The 20,072-nt window shown below is 41.4% G+C and overlaps 1 protein-coding gene across 1 annotated transcript in view; it reads left to right on the top strand.

The window, feature by feature from the left end:
- MYO10 (myosin X) overlaps window positions 1–20,072 on the top strand; it is a 171,099-nt gene that overhangs the window by 121,334 nt on the left and 29,693 nt on the right. The window contains exons 20-21 of the mRNA XM_068931458.1: window positions 16,893–17,017; window positions 17,169–17,283. Of these exons, the coding sequence (XP_068787559.1) occupies window positions 16,893–17,017; window positions 17,169–17,283 (240 nt within the window). The remainder of the gene's footprint in view (window positions 1–16,892; window positions 17,018–17,168; window positions 17,284–20,072) is intronic.

Here is a 20,072-nt window from a genome sequence, read left to right as displayed (position 1 = left end):
GGGGATGTGTGGAGAATGAACCCCGTTTGAAGAGGGGCTTGGAAGGAGGTGGCTCAAACTGCAGAGTTCCAGCGCTGTGCCCAGCAGTCCTGTGGAAGGACAAAATGCATAGTGGCAGCGAAGTTTTGAAACGTAGCTCTTGCTGTGTAGTTAATTATTCTGAACTGATGTTTGTAATATTTAGAAGTGAAATGAATTTTGACTGATGCAGCAGTTGGTTTGTCAGCAGTGAGGTGGTCCTACTGCCTCAGTCTGTGTTCAGGCACTGGAATAATTCTGCAGTTTGTGATATTTAACGGTTGTTTTTGTGTTCTGTGAATCCCTTCGCATGTGATTTTAAGACGTGGATGGGACATTTGTGGAATTGCAACTACGAAGCACTAGTTTGAAGTATTTGCTTTTTATAAATACCAAGCAAAGAACTTGGCTTTTCTTCCTTCTTGCGCACTGTACCAAGTATCTGAATTGCAAGCGTTGTCATGCAAATGTATGCATGGAAAAGCGTGTACTTCATCAAGGTTGGGGACTAGTTTTCTCTTTTAACTACAACAAAAAAATCCCCCAACATCTCTAGATGGCCATTTACATTCAAATCCTGTTTGCTGTGTTCTCATGGTAACTACTACAAGAGAATATGCACAGTCCATGATAAATAGCCATCGTTAAAGCTCCAAAAGCATGATTGGGGAACAGAGTATTGTTTTCTAGCAAAAAACTTTCCTGTTCGTAAGTCTCTTGATAAATTGTGTCTTAGGGCATTTTGTGCATTTTCTCTCTTAAGGTTTAGGAATTCATTGGCTTTGAAATATATTTACATTCTTGATGCTTATAAGGTGAGATTAGTCCTCGTGTCCTGTTAGTCAGGAATATCTACAGCAATTGCTGTAGAGCCAGCCCTCGCTAGGCATGACTTCCTTTGAGTAGCAGCAGGAATGAATTAAGCAAGTACAGCCAAAGATATCACATGAAAGACTTGAAATACCAGTGAGCTGAAGAAAGCCCTGTTCTGTGTGTGTCTGTGTGTGTGTGCATAGCTGCAACTGCTAAAGATTCAGTTTTGCACAATGGGCGAACGCTGAAGGGGGAAGAAGCCTTAAAAGGTAAGGGGTTTTATTCATGCAGATTTTTTAGTAATTTTCATCTTGCATGCTTGGAGCTGCAAGTGGACTTGTAGAAAGAGAAAAGATAAGTGCCTGGAGTTTGGCAGAGCAAGCTGTATTGGAAATGTTTCTAGCCTTGCATTTTTTTTAAAGAGGGTAAAAGCAAGCAGAATCAGGTTAATGAAAAACTGACTATATTACTGGTCTAATCGTATTTTAGAATGCCAGGAGAGCTTTCCATCCAAGCAGTCTGCTTTAATAAGTCACACTTTGTTTGAAAGTTAAAGGAGTGATTGTTCACAGAGCAGGAAAAAAAGTCAGCAGAACTAGAGCTGTGTGTGCGGAGAGGGGAGGATTTGTGTTGTAGTGATGATCTGTTTTGTAGAGAAAGACCCTTTCTGTTTATTCAGCAGTTCATGGCATATGTGTAGGAAAACCAGCCATGTAAAGTTGTGGAAAGCAGCATTCCTGTAATCTATTAAGGCAATAAGGCATGGCTGTAGTTTTGCTTTGATTACGTTATAAGAAAGTGACAGTGGGGATGAGTGTGTTGGGGGGAGTCCAGTGAGATATCTGCTGCACCCACAAGTCTGAATTAATTTTGCAGTTCTACTGGAGAAACTTGATGGGGCACATTTGAGACAATAATTCTTTTGCCGTAGAAACACAGGAAATGGGCAATGCATGAAAAAGAATGTGTAGCAGTGGAAGGGATATTATAACAGCAGTCTACTCTGACTTTATTTGCTCTGGGTCAATTCCCCTCCCCCTGCCCCACCAAGGAAACAAAACCCCAACCCAGCAGGTAAAATAGCTTGTTTCTTTACTAGTCTGACCCTCCAGAACGTAGACTGCCTTTGCTTCTGGATGCGCATTTTGCTCCTTGCTTTCCCACTCTAGGGGCTTGCCTCTGCAAACTCTAGGATTCAGCCACGGGGTAGACAATTTGGATAAAAATGCTTGAGAGAACCTGTAATGAAGGGAATGGGTTTGATCCTGCATCACTGAAGTCTGTGGGAGCTTTATTCTGGCCTCAAGAAGAGCAACTCTAAATTTGCCTTGCAAATCTCGATGGAGTTGATATGATCTAATAAAATGCATATGGGACTAGGAGCGGGGTTTCTTGCAACTTCTAGTTGTTCTTCTCTCACTGATGTTAAGATCTGTCCTTTTAAACCCCATATGTTAACAGTGGTCAAAATGTAAGTATTTTTGTTTTGCGGAACATCAAATGTATGTATTTAGTATTTTTTTTTTCTTTTTTTTGCTAAAGCTGCTTAGTTTCCAAAAAAGATGAGATTCATTTTGGTTTTCGTTTGTCATTTGCATATTCAAATATGTTTATTAACAATGTGAACAACTTGCAACATAAATGGAAACATAACAACAGTATCTTTTTCCAGTACAGCTAGATTACTGATTGAATTTATCTAAAAATTATAGGAGTATTCACAGAGCTTTTGTCAGAGGTACCCTCAAAGCAAAGTTAATATTAAAACCAAAAGGTAATGCTGTTTTAGAGAAGGCTTGGGTTAGTGTTTTTATTTTTCTCCTTAACCGTATCTATCTATTATCTGTATGTATATACACTTGGCTTTTCCTTAATTAGTCACAGGATACTGTAAACAAGCAACTTAGTAGCTGTGAAGTCCCCATTTCAGGACTTTAGCTGAACTGGACCCGTGTGATAGCAATCGGTCTAAACTACAGCAGCTTTTTGGCTAAAGCATGCTGAGGTTTGAGTCTGCTGTTATTGGTCCGCCTCTTGCAAGTTCCTGGGGTACGTTCCCCATTCAGCCAGTAAAGAGCTGGACAGCAGACGTTGGTGCTGCTGCCACCAGCTTGGATGCGGAGGTGTAAGGTGCAACTCCTCAGGCTCCCTGGGCGCTATTAATTTTGTTGTTCAGTCCCAAGCCCACGGTAAACGCGCACTTTATTTAGGCATTCAGTTCTGCGCTGAAAAGTTACCAATTTTCTGCAAAGGAGCCAAGAAATCCTTGCACTGCGTAAATAATTCAGGACACTGAGAAACTCTTGGTTTTGGCTGCCACCTTGGATTGTCACACGTACCTTTCAATGTTGCATAATGTTTAATGTAAAAAAGGCAAGTTTGTTCCTAAAACTCTTAATGCTATGGTATGTTTTCACAGTTTACATGATGACATATATCATGGCATTTCTGAAACTTACTCTCTGTTGACCTAAGTATCTTAAGCATTAAGTATGTAGTAAGTAGGTGCTTTTTTGGTTTCTCAAAACTTTTTATAGTCGAGCAAAGATAAATGGGTTGAGAGAAATTATCCACTTTCAGAAAGCCAGATAATTGCCAAATGCTCTTTGGTATCAGCTTTCTCAAATGAACGGTTGCCCCAGATTCAGCATGAACAGGCAGGGTATAGCCATCTGCAGTTTGCCAGCCACACCATTTGTTATTATTTAACCAAAAAGAAGTACTGTCCAGCCTCAGAACTACAGTCTCAAAAACTAAGTAGTCTTTCCAAGGAAGAAATGGTGATTTTTGTTAAAAGTGGTGTCACACTTCAATTACTTCACAGAAGTTTTAATATAAGCAAACAATTCACATTAGCAAACAGCGAATCCCGTTTAGGAAGGCTGATTCTAGCTTTCTGACTCCAACGTTAAGGATTATGTTTTGTTGTATGCTTACACCAGCCTAGGAATTTCTCAGGGAAGAAACTGTTGTTTGGCCATCTCGAATTACTACTTCCCTATGACAACTGGCGTGTACAACCTTGAACGTCTCAAATCGGCAAGGCTGTTAAAGCGCATGTACCTCTTGTTGGCGTCTGTGAGCTCTAAGCCTATATCTCAGTGCTTTGCTTAAGTTATTGCTGGCTTTATGCTGCTGTGAGTGTGCTGGCCAGCACGTTACCCAGAGTACATGGAGCCAAGATACCTCTTGTCCCATAGCTTTGAGGAGGAGTTGGGCATACATGCAGCTCTGCTTGTAAGTGTATACCCAGCCAAAAGTTACAAGTTGCCTGTGCAGAGGAGGAAGGAAGACTATTTACATCAGTTGCTCCAGTGGTGTGAAGTCCACACTACTGTCCGGTTCCAAGAAAACACCGTTCTGTTATGTTAGCAGTGAAAACGCATCAAAATGATCATGGAGTCTCAATGTTGTATTCTCACCGTGATCAGAAATTCTGAAACAAGGACAGAGAAAATCCACTTCTAGGGGAGGGGAGAGGCATATTCTTATTTAAATGTGACACAGCAGACTGTAAAACAGTAAGGGCAGAACTCATCTGCACAGGATCATCTCAAAAAATGAATAGGAGTCAAGTAAGCATATGCTACATGTAATTAAGGAGAAATGGAACTTGCCTTAAAAGAAACAAAAGACCATTGGTCAGAGGCCCTGATGTAAATCCTGCATGTTTCATAGATATGAACAGTGACAGCTCAGCTATCTCACTGAGAAGGTGGTTGAATTTTAAGTTATTTAGGTCCTGATCTAATATAAACATCTATTATAATTCAATTTCTCTCTCTGTCTCTGTCTCTCTCTCTCTCTCTCTCTGTGTGTGTGTGTGTGTGTGTATAAAAAAACCTAATAACTAATCACACCAACTGTTGCATTGATGTCAAGGAACAGTTCTTCCAGTCAGTTTTGGGTGACTCTGGACCATGCTAAAGCAAAGTTGATTTTCCTCCATAGTTAATTCTTATTTCACAAGATGCAAACTGAAACAAACAAGTAATTTGTGCTTAAATATATTTAAGCACATATATTTATATATATAATATATATATATAATTTGTGCTTCAAATATATTTGAAAAATATATGGTGACTTTCATTACAAAGTTAATGTTTGCCGATACATAATAGCAATGAGAGCACAATTTTTTTTGCGCTACAAAATGGGTTATCACCAATGCTTATAACAAGCCTTGGTAGCTGTCCGCTCTTCTGGCCATGATTCTGCTACTGACGTTGGCCCATCTGTGCATTCAGCCTGGCCACTGGAGTAGTATAACAAATAGCTGTGATTTGCAAATGGGGAGAGTAGGAGGAAGGAGCTCCTCGAGCGTGTGTTTCTATAATATATGAAGAAATCAATGAAGGGGCTTTTTGTTTGTTTTTAGGGTGGAAATTTCAGAATTATCAGAAATACCTAATTTGATTTTTATGTGGTTCTCAGAAACATCAAAGAACTAAAATAGGAGATTTTCCAGCTCTTAAAAAGAGGGGAGCTCCATTGCGCTGTAACAGAGAAGTTCAAGGAGATCTGTTGTCTTTTTTCTGTGTAATGAGCATACACAAAAACAAACAGTCTTAATGTTGTGTCCCTTCCCACAAACACATTTTCCTTGGTCTTCACGTCTTACTTTCTAGTTGGTTGTAGATCTGCAAAGCAATTTCTGATTTTATAATGTAAAAATATGTAGGGTTATAAGAGCAGCAGCATGATAGCATCATTCTAACTTTGCTGTTTTTCTTTGAATTTGGTCTATCTGAGCTGTTCTGAGATACAAGAGGCAGGAGTAATTAACATCCTGATTATATGGAGTTAAGCTGAGTCATTTTTCTAGGCTATCATGCGACTCTTGTTGTCAGCCAGGTAGAGAGATGATTTCTGCACTCATCAAAGGGATCCATGTGACTTTCTGTAAACTTGAGTGTCCCTCTGTGGATTGGAAAAAAATGTTTCTGCAGCGTCACAGGCTTCCTACTACATTTCTTCAAAAATTTCAGGCAGATCTTCAAGCCTTCCACTGCAAGTCAGCTTAAGGATACGTCTCAGTCAGCTCCAGGATGTCCTGGGCTCCCCTAAGTTGAAGCAAGTCTTTGGTAAAGATGAAGAATATCAAGTGCTGTGCTCAGCCAGAAGGGGCAGCCTTCATGAGAAGTGGCTGCGGCTCTTGTGGGAGTTCGGAGTGGTTCAGCGTTGGGGCCGGGAGAGCTGAACACCAATTATCCTCCGGGAGTGCTGGGTCACAGTGTCTTTGCAGCCAGCACCCACGGAGTCAGGGCTCTGGCATGAATAGAGCCCTGTGCGTTTTCCAGGGATGGGAATAATCTGCCCTTTGAATGCTGCCTGACCTTTGGTTTCCTAGCAACTCAAAGCTGTTCAGTAGAATATTTTGCAGCGTTCCTGATTTACACATATCAAATATTGGCTGTGATTTAAGCCTGGCTAATTTCCCATTATGACTTTCAGACATGAAGAAGAAAATAAAAAAAGGGCTGCTTAGGAGAGAATTTTGTAATTCATGGGTTTTTTTTTTTTCAGAGCTGGAGTTGCACTGAAACATTTACCTGCTTGAGAAAACACTGAGCGGGAGAACTGCATTATGTCAGATTTGTATTTTGTAGGCTTCTTTTATGTTCCACTGATGGAATAAGTTGTATGCAGAGGCAAAGTACATCAGAGGAAGAGAAACTGTTTGTGTCCGTAATATCAAAAAAGAATATGATCAAGAGCTGGCTTTTTAACTTTGCTTGAATCTGTTTATGATTTTTAACTAGGAAATTGCCGTTATGGCCAGGGAAGAAGCCTGTACACTCCAGACTTCTAAGTCAATTAAAAATAACTCAAACTTTTATTAGTTTTAAACCTTATAGTTTTCAAAGGTATGATTCATGATTGTTGCAGGGCTTCTCCTGTTTTTAGCAATTGGAACTGATTTCCTGGAGGGATTTTTGTTAGCTTGCAACGAATGTGTGAAGGTCGTCTAATAACTTAATCCAAGCTAGCCCCATGGTGCTGCAGCTCGTGTCTTAGTAGACAGTCAACCACAAGAAAAACTCAGCCAAACTTCTCTTGCTGGATTGTCAAATACTTTTCTAGATAATGAGCTTGCTTGCTGCCAAGATGAAGCCTGCACGTTGGAAGTGCAGTTCTGGATTATAACGTGTGCTGTAGGTCAAAACTGTATGTCTTATTCCTGTCTTTGATACAAATTCAGTTTTCAGTCAATACTGCAAGTTAAAAGATTAAGTCAGCGCTAAGCTTTTTTACGTAATAAAAGTAGTATTTTTTCCGTAAATAAAGTGCTGAAAGGGGACTAGTGAGATCGTTTAATCTAACCTGCTGCATGGCAAACTGTAGGGAAACGCTTAAAACCTGCTGGAAGGAGGAAGTTATCCAGTATTTTCTTTAAAGTTTTCAGTGGTTTTAGAGGGTCCCACGACCCTGGGTATTCCTATTCCAATAGTCAGTTACACAGGGAGAAAAATGTATGCCTTGTGATTTGAATGTGTCTTGCTTTGATTTTCATAGTCCTTATGTTTTTCTCTGCTGTATTTTAGAAACTTCTGTTGTTGAATGTGTACCTAGTTTCAGATTATTATCAAGGCCTCTTAGCTTTCTCATTGATAAGCTCCTCAAGTCTCTTACTGAAGTCTCTCGCAGCTTTTTTCAGTCTGATCTTTATTCTCATAGCTCTTCCCTAAATCCTTTCCAGTTTAGCAGTCTCCTTTGTTGTGCCCCAAACTTGGACACGATGTTTCAGTAGCATTCACTTTGCTCACTAATCACAAAACAGACTTCATAATTATCAGAGGATTTTTCATATTCCTTTTAAAGCAGTGCCGCAGAAGAGAAGACTTTTAAGTCCTGAAGGTATTCAGCCATGCAGTCCTAAAACTATAGGGTGTAACCAGATCAAGAGAAGTGACAGGTAGGGGTCCCAGTAGTAGAGCAGAGATTTGGATTTACGGTTCCTCTTCTGCTCTCCTTGCGCTCCATGAATTGGTGGTGTCTTTTGTCCTTCTGGAGAGTGCTATGTTCACCACTCCCCCTCACCCAAGTGCGTAATGAACTCCTGTGACTGGAAATGAGGTTCTTCCAAGCCATTTCCACCTCCTCCTTCCTCCTTGCTTGCAGTAGAGAGGAGGAGACAAAGGTCCCTATAACCTCTCCCCTGGAGCAGAGCTACGGTTTGAAAGAGTCTCTCAGTTTCCTGTCACCCAGGAAAAGCAAGGAGAGTTTTGATAATGTGGACCCAAGTTATTTCTGCAAAACTGTTTCAGGATGTACTGCTGAAATGATACTGTGTTAACACTTCAGTGAGAACTAGCTACATGGAGGGTTTCGCATTTTAAAGTGTGAGATTACTCATAGTAATATTACACTAGATATTAGAAGTACATAGGGATTAGCTTCTTAAAAGGATGGCTCGAATGGAAAGCTTTACAACTGTCAGACTTCGGTCATGCAAGATCTAACTCATTTCTTGGTAACAGGTCACAGAATCACAGAATCATTTAGGTTGGAAGGGACCTCTGGAGATCATCTAGTCCAACCTCCCTGCTCAAGCAGGGTCACCTAGAGCATATTGCCCAGGATCACATCCAGACGGGTTTTGAATATCTCCAGCGAAGGTCCTCTCGAGTATTTTTGTCCTAATCTTGTATCCTCTGATAAGCCTTCATATCTTTCAGGAATAGAAATGTGACACTAAACTCCGTTTTCTCTGTGCCACACAGGCAAGATGAAATCATGTTAGAGCGCCCATCATGTTACAGCAGCCATCCTAAAATGTGACCGACTACTTTTAAATATAGAAATGGGCTTATGCACCCAGCCTGCCGATAGATAAACTGTCAGCTAACAAAAATCTGTAAGTCCCCGTTGAAAAGTCCAGTGTGGAGGAGTGAAATTGCAGTGTTAAAGTAAGGAAAGGTATGGGTGAGGTCTTGGTCTGTGCAAGTTAGGCAGAGGTGCCGCTGACAGGAAGGGTCAGAATTTCACCATATCGGATTGGTTTGTATGTAGCCTCAGCAGACATGGAGCAGTGTACGCTGCAGGCATGTGGCATTGTTCTCTTGACCATTGTAATGAACAATGATGATATTGGTGCTGGCTATCTTGACGTGGGGTTGGTAGAGAAGGACAGCTGCCCTTGTAATTAGTACCTCACAGCATGTTTCTTCATGGTATGCCTGTGACTATCAGGCAGCCTGATTGATTTTCTTCAGGAGAGGCCTGCTGACTGATCACAATGTGGGGAGAAAGAGGCCAGGTTGGGGTTTAGTCTGCAGGGATTGGAGGCTTTAATTAGGATGACCTCAGTTGAAATGGCAACAGATTATTCACAGGTGGAGAAGGAGGGTCCGTGAAGATTTCCAGCTGGGGTCTGTGCTGTGAGTTGCACCTTCTGTCAGTGCACTGAGACTCTGCCAGAGCTGCTTCAAATCTTAAATCCCCTCTTTTCCCAAATGCTCTTAATTGTCTGTCTCACATGGATGGCCGTGCAGTTGCTGTTGTGGGATAAACAGCCCATGAGACTTGCTGTGCATTTCAATGGACTCCCTAAGTAATGTATTCAAGCAACAAGGGGCTTGCTTCAGCTGAAACCTTAGGCACGTGCCTAGCTCTAAACATATGCTTAGATAACTTAGAAGTCTCTATTATTTAAGCCTATGCCGTGAAACTTCATGGAATAGGAATGGACTCTTACACTGGCGTGTAAGTAATTATACACTGTTTTGTTTTTTTTTTTTTTTTTAGGAGGCAGCTTTCCTCTAGGTTTATATATCATCACTAGTGAGAGCGGTGGGCAAATTCTGTCTTCTGATACCTTTAAAAAGAAGCTTCACAAAGAGGCTGTTGCATATACTCAGAGTAGAATTTAGTGCATACAAACCAAACAAAAAGAAAATTGCTCTGAAAGTCAAGACTGCAGTGACACTGACTAATAAAAAGTAGTTTAAATGACTCCAGTATTGTGACTTTGTGGATCTTGGTTGATGAAAATATGAAATCACAGGCCAGGCAGTGAGAATCATTTCAGCATCTTTACTCTGTTTCATAAAGCTAGTTCTAATTCTTATCTTTGCTACAGAAACGTAGAACCTGAAAAGTGACTAAAACATGTTTGTAGATGGGTTTAATTCAATAGTCTTGACCTAGCTGAAGTCTTCAAACACTAGTGCAAATGGTCAATGTGATAATGTACTGCTTTGCAGCTCTTAAATGGGTGCTGTCTTACAAATATCCTTGAGATGCCCTTGCTTGTAAAGTAAGCTGGATGACAGGCTGAATATAAATGCAAAAGCATTTTCACGTTCATTTATTGAGTTTCCTCCTTGGACTGTTTTGATACAGTAGGAGAAGTCTAAAATTACAGTGCACCCTCTATACAGCATTATTTTTAGCACAGGCAATTCTAACCTGTGGAATGATAGTGGTTAAATTCTGACGTCTGTCACCTATCTGAAATATTCAGGATTGGAAGATGAGTCATGCAGATCAGATGCAGTAACTGGAATTAAAGAGAAGATCAGCTAATTGTGTAAACGCTTGCTGTTGGTAAATGTAGCACTCTCACGTTCAGACCTGTAGAGATTGTATGAAAGAGCCAGCATATCTTCATTGAGTTAACAGTGAAATCTGGCCTGGAGTTTGCCACAGAATTTTTTAAGGTTTAAGTGTTGATTTAATGTACCTGTGTTATTTTTTTGGCAAGTTACCACCAGCAGTATTAGTAATCTTTTTTGGGTTTTGGCTCTTTTTTTTTTTTTTTTTTTTTTTTTTTTTTTTTTTAAGATGTGGGGATAAAGATCAGGAGAATTTTGGACCTTCAGAATACTTACTGATGTGTCATATTTACCCACATATTCCATGACTTTCCACTGCAGTACAGTGGAAATACAAAGTAAGCCTTATAGCTCTGACATGTTCTTTGTTGTTATTCTCCTGTACTCACACAGTGCCGGCCTGGTGTGGACACACATATTCTCCGACAGTGAGGGAACGTCTTCAAAAATAAAGCGAGCATCGAACTTTTCTATTTTAGTCTGAATCTTTTTCAGTAACTGCTAGCTACATGCTGGAGAAAACCATAGAAGGTTTCTTATCTTAAACTCTTTCCTTGAGATACAAATGTATTTAGAACGGCGGGACCCGATGGTCCAGTTGCTTGGGCAGGCTGCATTCAGATTTGCGTGCTCCGTGTGCCGTAAGTGTAGCAATCGTGAAGTTGAACCTATTGAATAAGCACACACCATCAGAGCTGATGGTGCAAACAGGTGAACATATGATGGCTAGAGGAGTAGGGGGCAGAGAGCTGAAATGATTTTTTCAAGGTAAGGGTGGCCAACGTGGCCCTAGCACTCAAATCTCTTGATTTGATAGGTGAGTGGCACCGGCCCCTGCCTGGCCTGGCTCTGCAGTATATTTTCCGATCGTGACTGCAGGTATTTCCCTTTTACTACTTTCGGGTGATTGGATTGATTCCTTAGCAGAAGTAAAGGCTGTGGAGTAGTATGTGTGAACAAGGATCGTTAAGCGTAATGTGGATTAAAAAAGGCAAAGACAGCAATGGGCGTGCCAAAATGTTGATATCAGCTCATCTGGATTTTATATTAGAAGGAATTTTATTCACACTCTTCAACTGGGATAAAAATTAGGCATTAGTCCTGAGTGGACTTGGTGAGTTGGTGATTAAGATCAGAAGCCCATGGAGACTGTTTCAGAAGGATCTGGCTTCATAAGTCCCCCTGCTGTAGCCCTGCAGCAGGGCTACATTTGTTTCTGAACAAAAATCAGTATGCTTTAGGATGTGAAAACAAGTTAAAACCCACCATAAATTGAGGGAAGATTGACCTCTTTTAATTTGTGCTGCTTTCTCCGAAATCGAACTGCCAAAGCTACGTTTTAGGGGTGAAAGAGAATACACTTAACAAATTAACGCTTTGGGAAAAGTTGCTATTTTTGAACAAAACCTTATTTTTATGTCCTTTTACCTTATTTTTCATCTTTTTCTTCTCTGACAGCAAAGTCCTTCTCAAATTCTCTCAGAGAAATCTAGAAACAAGGGACTGGCTCTTTTTGTTTAATTTTTTCTTTTTTGTCTTGTCTTTTTTTTTTTTTTTCCATTCCCAGATTCTCTCTGTGAAACTCCTCCTGCCTAAGTGAGCTCTGTGAGATTGTTGCAATCTGGTATTATTGTGGCTGTCCTCTTCCAAGGCAGCTAGTAGTTCTGTGATGAAAAAGGATTTTTGTGTGGGGAAAGTCAGATATTCTCTTTGTTTGAACTGAACAAATGATCCGCAGAACAAAAAACCCCTGTAATTTTATTTTGTATATGTGTTATTCACTTGGGCTCTGCACTAAGGGCACTGTCCAGGGGAAGGGGAAGTTGTTTTTTCAAACCTCAGTCAGCCTGTAATCTAAGGAACTATTTTATAATGAAAACTATGCGTAGGTGTTAGATGTCTGGCCTAGTGGCTTCACCTAATTGTGATTTTAGGCAGAGGCTTTGCCCTTTAGGAGGCTCAGAACAGATCAGAGCAAGCATTTAGCACTTGAGAAGCCAGAGACTCGCCAGCACAGACTCCAGGTCACATTAAAGCCTTGGCTTTAGTGCTGTCTGGCGCAAATTCAGTGGAGACTTTTGGATTTGGGAAGTGATAAATTACAAGTTGCGTTATGAAAGAACGCACCGCAAGAAAGCACCTTTATCAAGTAGAACAGCCCTGACTTGTAGCTGTTAAAGCATAAGAAATTCCAAGTTGCTGTTGCTCAGAGCCCTAACGTGGCCCTGTCCCAAGTGAGTCAGTAGCTGATGTCTGGGGGGTGTGGGGTTTAGGGTGCTGCTCTTTCTTGATAAAAATGCAACAACTATGAAAATTGAATAGATTTGAAGTTGAAGGCATCTCAAACAATTTTAGAAGCCATAAATTGACTTCCTTTTCTGATGGCTTCTATTTCATACAGTTGATCTTTATACGACTCGTAATTACAGCAATTAATTCCAATTTTTACTTTGGAAGACAGTGTGAATTTGATATTGCTTCGAAATCACTTACGGTTCTGTTGACTGTCTTCAAATTTTTACAGAATACAATTTATTCCCTAGTGTTCATTTGTGAAGCAGGTTCAGTTTAAAGCAATACTGGTAGAAGTTTACCACACCCCAGAGGTGAATGCCGCTCTATGTGGTTTGGGTATAAATCTGAAAGTTAGTTTATTTATCACAGTAAGTCTGACGGAATACCGGTAAACGTACCAGAATGTGCTCCAGCTACTTAGATAGCCCCTTGCGTGAAGATATTATACTGCTGCAAGTTTTGTCAGTGCTACACTGAGCATAGGTGCTGCCAGTGGGAGATGGTCCTCGTTCTCCATCTTGGAAGTGTCTGCAGTTTAATAGCGGTATGTATATGCAGTAATTACGCTCTGGTTCGGTAAATGCATATGCAATTGATTTTTAACATATGAGGAGTCCTACTGACTAGAAGTTAGCGCCTGTAAGTATTTATATGATTGAGGCTGAAATCCTGTTCATCCGCAGAGTAAAACTAGCTGGTGTGAAACACATGACCAAGTCATAAGGTGGATAGTGCTGAACGCTCTGGTATTGTGCACAGGACTGAATTTGTTATTTCCTCTGGTGTTTTGCATTAGAGGTGGGAAGCCCTGGATGCATTTACATGTTTTGGGTTTTGGCTCCCTCCCTGCCTGCCTGCCTGGCTGCAGCTCTTCTCATTGCTTAGGACTGAAGAGTTTCTATGATGTCTTAGACGATATTGTTTCCCTGCTAGTAAGAAAGGAAGAGCTCCGGGAAGCCCAGGAGCCAGGATGGCACTGCCTTTGAAAGACCTCAGGTAGTAGGAACTGTCTCTTCCGGGCTTCCAAATGTAAAGTGTAAGATTATAAGCCCAGCATGTCTTCCCTCCCTCTACCCCCCACCAAGGTTTATTCACAAGAAAGACAGATTTGTTGCTTTGTAACGCCAGTGCTACACCAGGGCAGGATTTGGTCCTCCAGTTTAATAGCCTCATGTGTCTGTGAGTAATTAAAAATAATTAGTGATGTAAAACGAAGAGGTAAGCTTATGTGAATAAAATTGTGATGGTCTCTATGTTGCCCTGCTGATGCCGTATTAACATCTCTTGCAGTGTTTCATGTTTTTCTTTAAAAATGCAGGCTTTTGGAGTTGGATGGTTGTTCCACAATCTCAGTTTTTAGTGAGAAAACAGGCTATAGATGCAGGAAGAAAGTCCTGAAAATGTTTCTTCTTCCCATGTGGCTCAAAACACGGATGGAAATAAAAAAAAAACGGAAAAAAGCAACAGGAGCTTTCAAACTAATCTTGTGGCTGACTTTTGACTTTTTAAGTGCTTGGGGTTGGCAGTTAAAGGATTAGGTAATGTTGTCGGGATCTGGCTCTCGAAGCGGGAGGTTCTCCCTGGTGGAGGGAGAGGCTGCCTCCCGAGACCGGCGTCAGTAGTGTCACTGAAATTTTGCCTCGCTTTGATGTATCCGCACTCGCGGCTGTGCGTCTGCCTCCTCACCTTGCCACTCTGAAAATGCTCTTGTCCTTACCGAGTCACATGAGGAATGTGACCCTTTGAGCCCGTAAGGATAGAGGTAAAAACTCTAAAAGCAGGTATAGCGTCAAAGAAAAAATATGTATTGCCATGTGTCGGTTTGTGGCGTAAATCAGCCTCGGGTTATACAGGGCGAAAGTGAATTCGTTTTCTGTCTTGGCTTGTATGTGCGTCTGTGTTCAGTCCTTCCCTTGCCTTTCAGGGACCATCAGCCACCTGCGTAGAGACAGGCAGGCAGCTTTTGCGCGTGTCCATCGTAACGCAGTTTTGCGGGGCTAGTTCTCGGACACATGCAACCACCACGCGCTGGGCGCTTGCGGAAAGCACTCTTGGCAATCTCAGTCATGACCATGCTGATGCCTTTCTTGTAAACGTTTATATGGTGCCCTAGACTATCTTGAGTAAAACGTAAAAGTTTTACTCGTGTATTTTACAAGTGCTGGCGAAACCCAAATTAAGTATGGCTAGTGACAAGAAAAAAGGAGTTTGTATCACCTGTAAAGGCAGTTTTCCCTTCCGGAATGCTAACGTTTTATATGTGGGGGTGTGGAAACAAAACGATAAATCACACTGTAACGAAACCAGTAGTCTAACAAGGGCCGACATGGTGCAGAGTTTATGCGGCTCCCAGGTCTCCCTAGGATGCGAGCACCCATCTCAGTGGGAGTGGCTGAATTTCCGCATAGCCCCCAGTGCCCCTGCTCGGGCAGGAGCAGACCCTGCGGCCGCACACCACTGATCACCCTGAGAAGGGCAGGGCTCACCATGCCGCTGTTTGAAACACAGATTGTTTTCATTTTTGTCCAGTGCTGTTAACTGTGGAGGAAAGGTCAGGCTGGTGGCGTTTTTCCATACGAGTTTTGGCCTCTGCCCCTAAGGAAGGGGTGGAAAAGTCTTTTGCTGGCGGCAGTGGTGTGCGCTGGGGAGCCGTTCGCCCGTGGGGCTCTGTGCAGAAGGGCTGCTGCATGCGGAGAAGTCTCCCAACTCGCACTGCTCCAGAAACGAAATGAACGGCCAGAAGACAATCACGGCAGTCTGCTTTAGACATTTTACCTTTTGCAGGGGGTAGTTAAAAGCTAATCTGTTGATATTTTGAAAGTTACATAACTAACAAATCAGAGCCGCTATCACTAGCAGCGTTTTTTGTTTTAAGCAGAAACAGGGGCCAATGGAAAAGTTTAATTTGGATAGTTTAAAGTAACTTTTGATTCTGTGTTTCCTAAAATTGCTTCTGATAAGTTACAGTTTTGGGGAGCCATTTATTCGCTAAGTTGAACAAGAAGCATGATTAAAACCAGTTTAGAAATAGCAGAAAAGCCCTCTGATTTACAGTTGCTCAAGGCTCCATCTTGATGCCACTTAACATTAGTTGAAGAACTTGCACTGACTGCAGTGGGAGCTGGATGAGTTTTTGTGTAAACCATTAACTATATCTATGAGATCCTACCTTCTGAATTATTCTTGCAAAAGATTAAGCACTGTACTCCAGTCCTGCAGATCATTGTGCAGGAGGCTAAACTGGTGTGTTCAGGTGGACTGTTGGGCTGCTGAATTAAACTGTGTTTACATGTGTTGTGATTTCAGTATCGGAGTTGTCAGCATTTTGCAGGATTGTGATTAGCACTAACTTGAGTAGCTTCGTGTGGCCGTGTGGCAAAAGCACAGGTGATGTAGAGGATCCTGAGAGCTTGGATAGGAACATGACCGGTGATCACTTGCAGGTTTTCATGACTGAGTGGTTGACATTATTTTCTCAATGAAAAAAAGATGCGAGAAGACCTAATGCAACCAAGAGGAAACTTATTTCACATAAGCAGATATTTTTTCTGTTTACAGATGAAAATAATATTTCTGCTGTTCAGAATTAGTAGAGAATAGAAACTCTTTGCAACATAGCTCATTTAAGCTTTGAAGTAACACTAGCAGACTTCCATCACTCTCAATAGAAGATGAAACATCACTACGTTTGAAAAATTAAAAATCAAATCTTCTTTTCTGCCTTTTTGGTTTTGTTTTGTTCTTAAACAGTATCATACCACTAGATTAGTATCTTTGACACTTGGCATTATCTCCAGGGAATATAAATTCAGCGGCTAAAGAAACAAAACAATCAAGCTTGTAGCTGCTGACTTAGCCATCTTGTGGGTCTTTCCATCGCTTTTTTTCTGCATAGCAACAGTTAGCAAATAAAAGAGGAATGGAGAGGGGTAGTTGACTGGGTTAAATGACTGTAAATACTCTAAATGTGGGGATTGTATTGTGTAAATATCCTTTTACTTCCATCCTGTAGGTAGCTTTTTATATGTTCTGAACTGACAATGTGCTTAAGAAATTGTGTGGCTAGCTTTTTAGTCTTTGTGCATTTCAGATTTACATATAGCCCTTTGTTTATTTTCCCTGACATCTCGCATTACGAATACTGTAGAATGATAGTGATGATAACCGTTGCTATTAAACAGCTCATTTTGAACCTGCTTTTTTTAGATGCCAGACCAGTTTGATCAGACTGTGGTGCTTAACCAGCTGCGCTATTCCGGGATGTTGGAGACAGTAAGGATTCGAAGGGCTGGCTTCCCAGTCCGAAGGCCCTTTCAAGACTTTTATAAAAGGTAAACAGGCTGAGCTGTACCCATCAGGAGTGGGTCATGGGTATCATATCCATGTTTCTCTGTTGAGGAATAAATTGGAAATCTAATGCAACGGCAAAAATAGGAACTCTCTCTCTTACATGAAGTAATAAAAATACTTTTTGGTTGCCAGGTATAAAGTGCTCATGAGAAACTTAACTCTGCCTGAAGATATAAATGAGAAATGTGCTGTCCTCCTTCATCTGTATGATAACACAAGTACTGAATGGCAGCTTGGAAAAAATAAGGTAAAATAATCTGACTGCTTATACAAAGCTTTGGGACAGGATTTAGCTTGCACGCCTGTGGAGTTGTAGTTGTAATGGTAATTACCTTTCACCTTAGAAGAAGCTGAGCACTCCTGCTGGTGCTCTTGAAACCATATAGTAACAATTAATAGTTGCGCTAAGGAATTCGCTGGCTAAGGCACTTAAACCTACTGCTGCTGACTTTATTTATGGAGAAAGAGTCCCCTTGAATTTTACATCACTGCTCACAAACACGAGCATTGGTGAGGATCAGAGCTTAAAACACGGTTGCTAGATTTTATCACTCTTAGAAGAATCTAGCGCATGAAATAATAATCCATTCTGCAAAGAGGTCCATTCATTCTAGTAGATCCACTTGCATGGTGTCTACTCAGTGGGTGACATTTTTGAGAGGAATTTTACCCAGTATTTGTGTGACAGAATTGAGCTCTCAGTGTGTCAGCTGTTCTAGTTTGAGAATCGTCTTCTCAGGTACGTGAATCCTCAGTGTGTGTCCTACCAGACAACCTGAACTTTGCCTGCCTGACCTTTTTTTCTTCCAAGAAAATTTCAAATGATTTAGACCCTGGACAGTGCTTTGGAATCTTAGGGAAATACGTTTATGGGAACCCTAAATTATTTGAACAAACTGTGCTTGTCAGGACCTCAGCAGGAGCCAGAGATCTGTTTATAACTTCCCCTGCTGGGGCCAGCAATAATTGCACCCAGGAGCTGTGTGCATGTTTTTAAGAGTCTCCATAAATAGCTTATTTTAGAAGAGAACAAGAGGGCACTGGTTTCAGACTGAACGGAGTGCAGTGCGCTCTCCCGTCCATGTAATTTGAAAGAGGTCATAACAACATTGTGAAGATTAGCTTTCAGTGTGAATTTTCCTTGTTCTTACATGTCTAGCTGCAATGCACCTGTTCAGGAAAATGCATTAGTCTGTGCTTAGTACGTGCTTACATCCATTTTTCTTCAGGAAGTAGCTGAATGCCTTTCTAAATCTGACTTTCAGTACGTTTTTAAAGCTGGTGTGTGCAGGGCAAAGAAAGATTGCCTGTTGGGTGACACAGAAGGCTTTTTCCATCACAGCCTATTTTATACACACGAGTAAAGACTACATATAAGGGCTGCATAGTGCAACTTGGACATTGACGAGTTCCTAGTCCGTGGGACTTCCTGGCTGTTTGTTAGTGTTGAGTCATGTGTTGCAAAATCGAATCCCTTTCTAGCTACTCTCAGAACTGCCCCTCTCATCAGGAGGGCTGTTGGTCTAACTGATGATGGGCTTTTTTCCCTAAACACAGAGGGAAAGACTACACCTTTTTTCTACCTCAACACTCCCCAAAGGCAGCGTTTTAATCTGTTTTCACAGCCAGAAAGAAACAAAACACCTAAGAAGGCATTCCTGCAATAGAGCCTGGGATCTATTGTAGTAGCAACTGCAGCACTCTTCCCTTAGTGGAGCCCACACTGTCCATGTGATTTCCTTATCCCCACACTGTGGTGTTGTAGCCTGCCTCTGATCCTACACAATCAAAATGTCATTGAACTAGATCTTTCCAGCTACTCATGTCTTATGCAACAGAATCTCAGGCTGTTGTCACCTATAGCTGATGCCAGAGGATTCATCCTTTGAAAAGTAAACATTGAGAACCGGAAAAAGCATTGACGAGAAAAAGCAGACAACTCACCGCTTTGTGAGGGTACAATAAAGAACGGAAGTTGAGATATTTCGAGCAGTGCCAGTGGAAGAGGGTAGCTGCATCCCCAAGTCCTCTGCTTAGCTGGAAATGCAGTTTAATTCATTTAAGGAAAAGTTAGCTGGTTTAGCTAATTTATTTTAATGCTTTATGCTAAACTTGCCTCTAAGAGTCCATGCTGTAGAGGCAAATAGGCTTTCATCCTTTTTAGCCTCATGCTTGTAGTTACTTATGCTAAGCACTATTAGTTCAGGTGAACAATCCAGGTCTCTCAACCTTGCTATAGAGACTGGCTTGGAGAGTTGGTAGGTGGTATGTTTTAGGAGAATTTATCTGTCCTTCCTAGGCCTGTGTGCACAAATAGTCTGCTGTCATGCTTAACTGAGGCACCTGTGCCTCTCTACACTTCTAACTCCAGTCAGTTCTAGCTGGAAGAAGAGTGTTGTAGCTGTTGGAGGCACTGCAGCTATTCTGTGTTAGAGAGTGGCTGACATTTCCTGAACTGCTGACAAAGCACAGATGAGAGGAGGCCTTGGGGAGCAGGTCTTCTGTGGGAGGCTGCACAGCTGTGAGGCCATACCTGGCCTCAGCAGCTGTCTCAATGTATAATGGCAGGAAAAGACAGTCCAGTCAACCTCAATATGAAACCACTCTCATTTCTGTTTACTTCTGCATTTGAAGGAATGAGGCTTATATAAAAGGTTGTGGAGACTTGCTCTAACTGAGACACTGCTGAATTCCCAGCGGTGTTATTCCTGCCCCTCAAATGAGAATGTTCACCTTAAATCCTACCATTTTTTTTTGGCCTCTGTTGCTCTTTGGTGGGAAAGCCTGGTTAATGAATCTAGTAATTATGTTGCTTTTGGAAAACCCCTGCTCCTAATTAAAATTTCTATTGCCATAGTTAGGGTTTTCCCACTGAAATCCAAAGTCAGAGGAACATGTCCAGGGATTTTCTTTGAAGAGGAAAACTTTTTTTTTTCTTTTGTGTTAAGGAAATGATACATTTGACTCTGAATTTGAAGCCCAGGCTCTGCTCAGAATGACATTTGACAGTACCTTGGCTGTCCTTGACACTACCAC

Source organism: Struthio camelus, chromosome 2 (genome assembly GCF_040807025.1).
Source record: "Struthio camelus isolate bStrCam1 chromosome 2, bStrCam1.hap1, whole genome shotgun sequence".
In the NCBI taxonomy this organism is placed as follows: domain Eukaryota; kingdom Metazoa; phylum Chordata; class Aves; order Struthioniformes; family Struthionidae; genus Struthio; species Struthio camelus.
The sequence above is the reverse complement of the archived record's forward strand: the minus strand, read 5'-3'. Positions and strand labels throughout refer to the sequence as shown.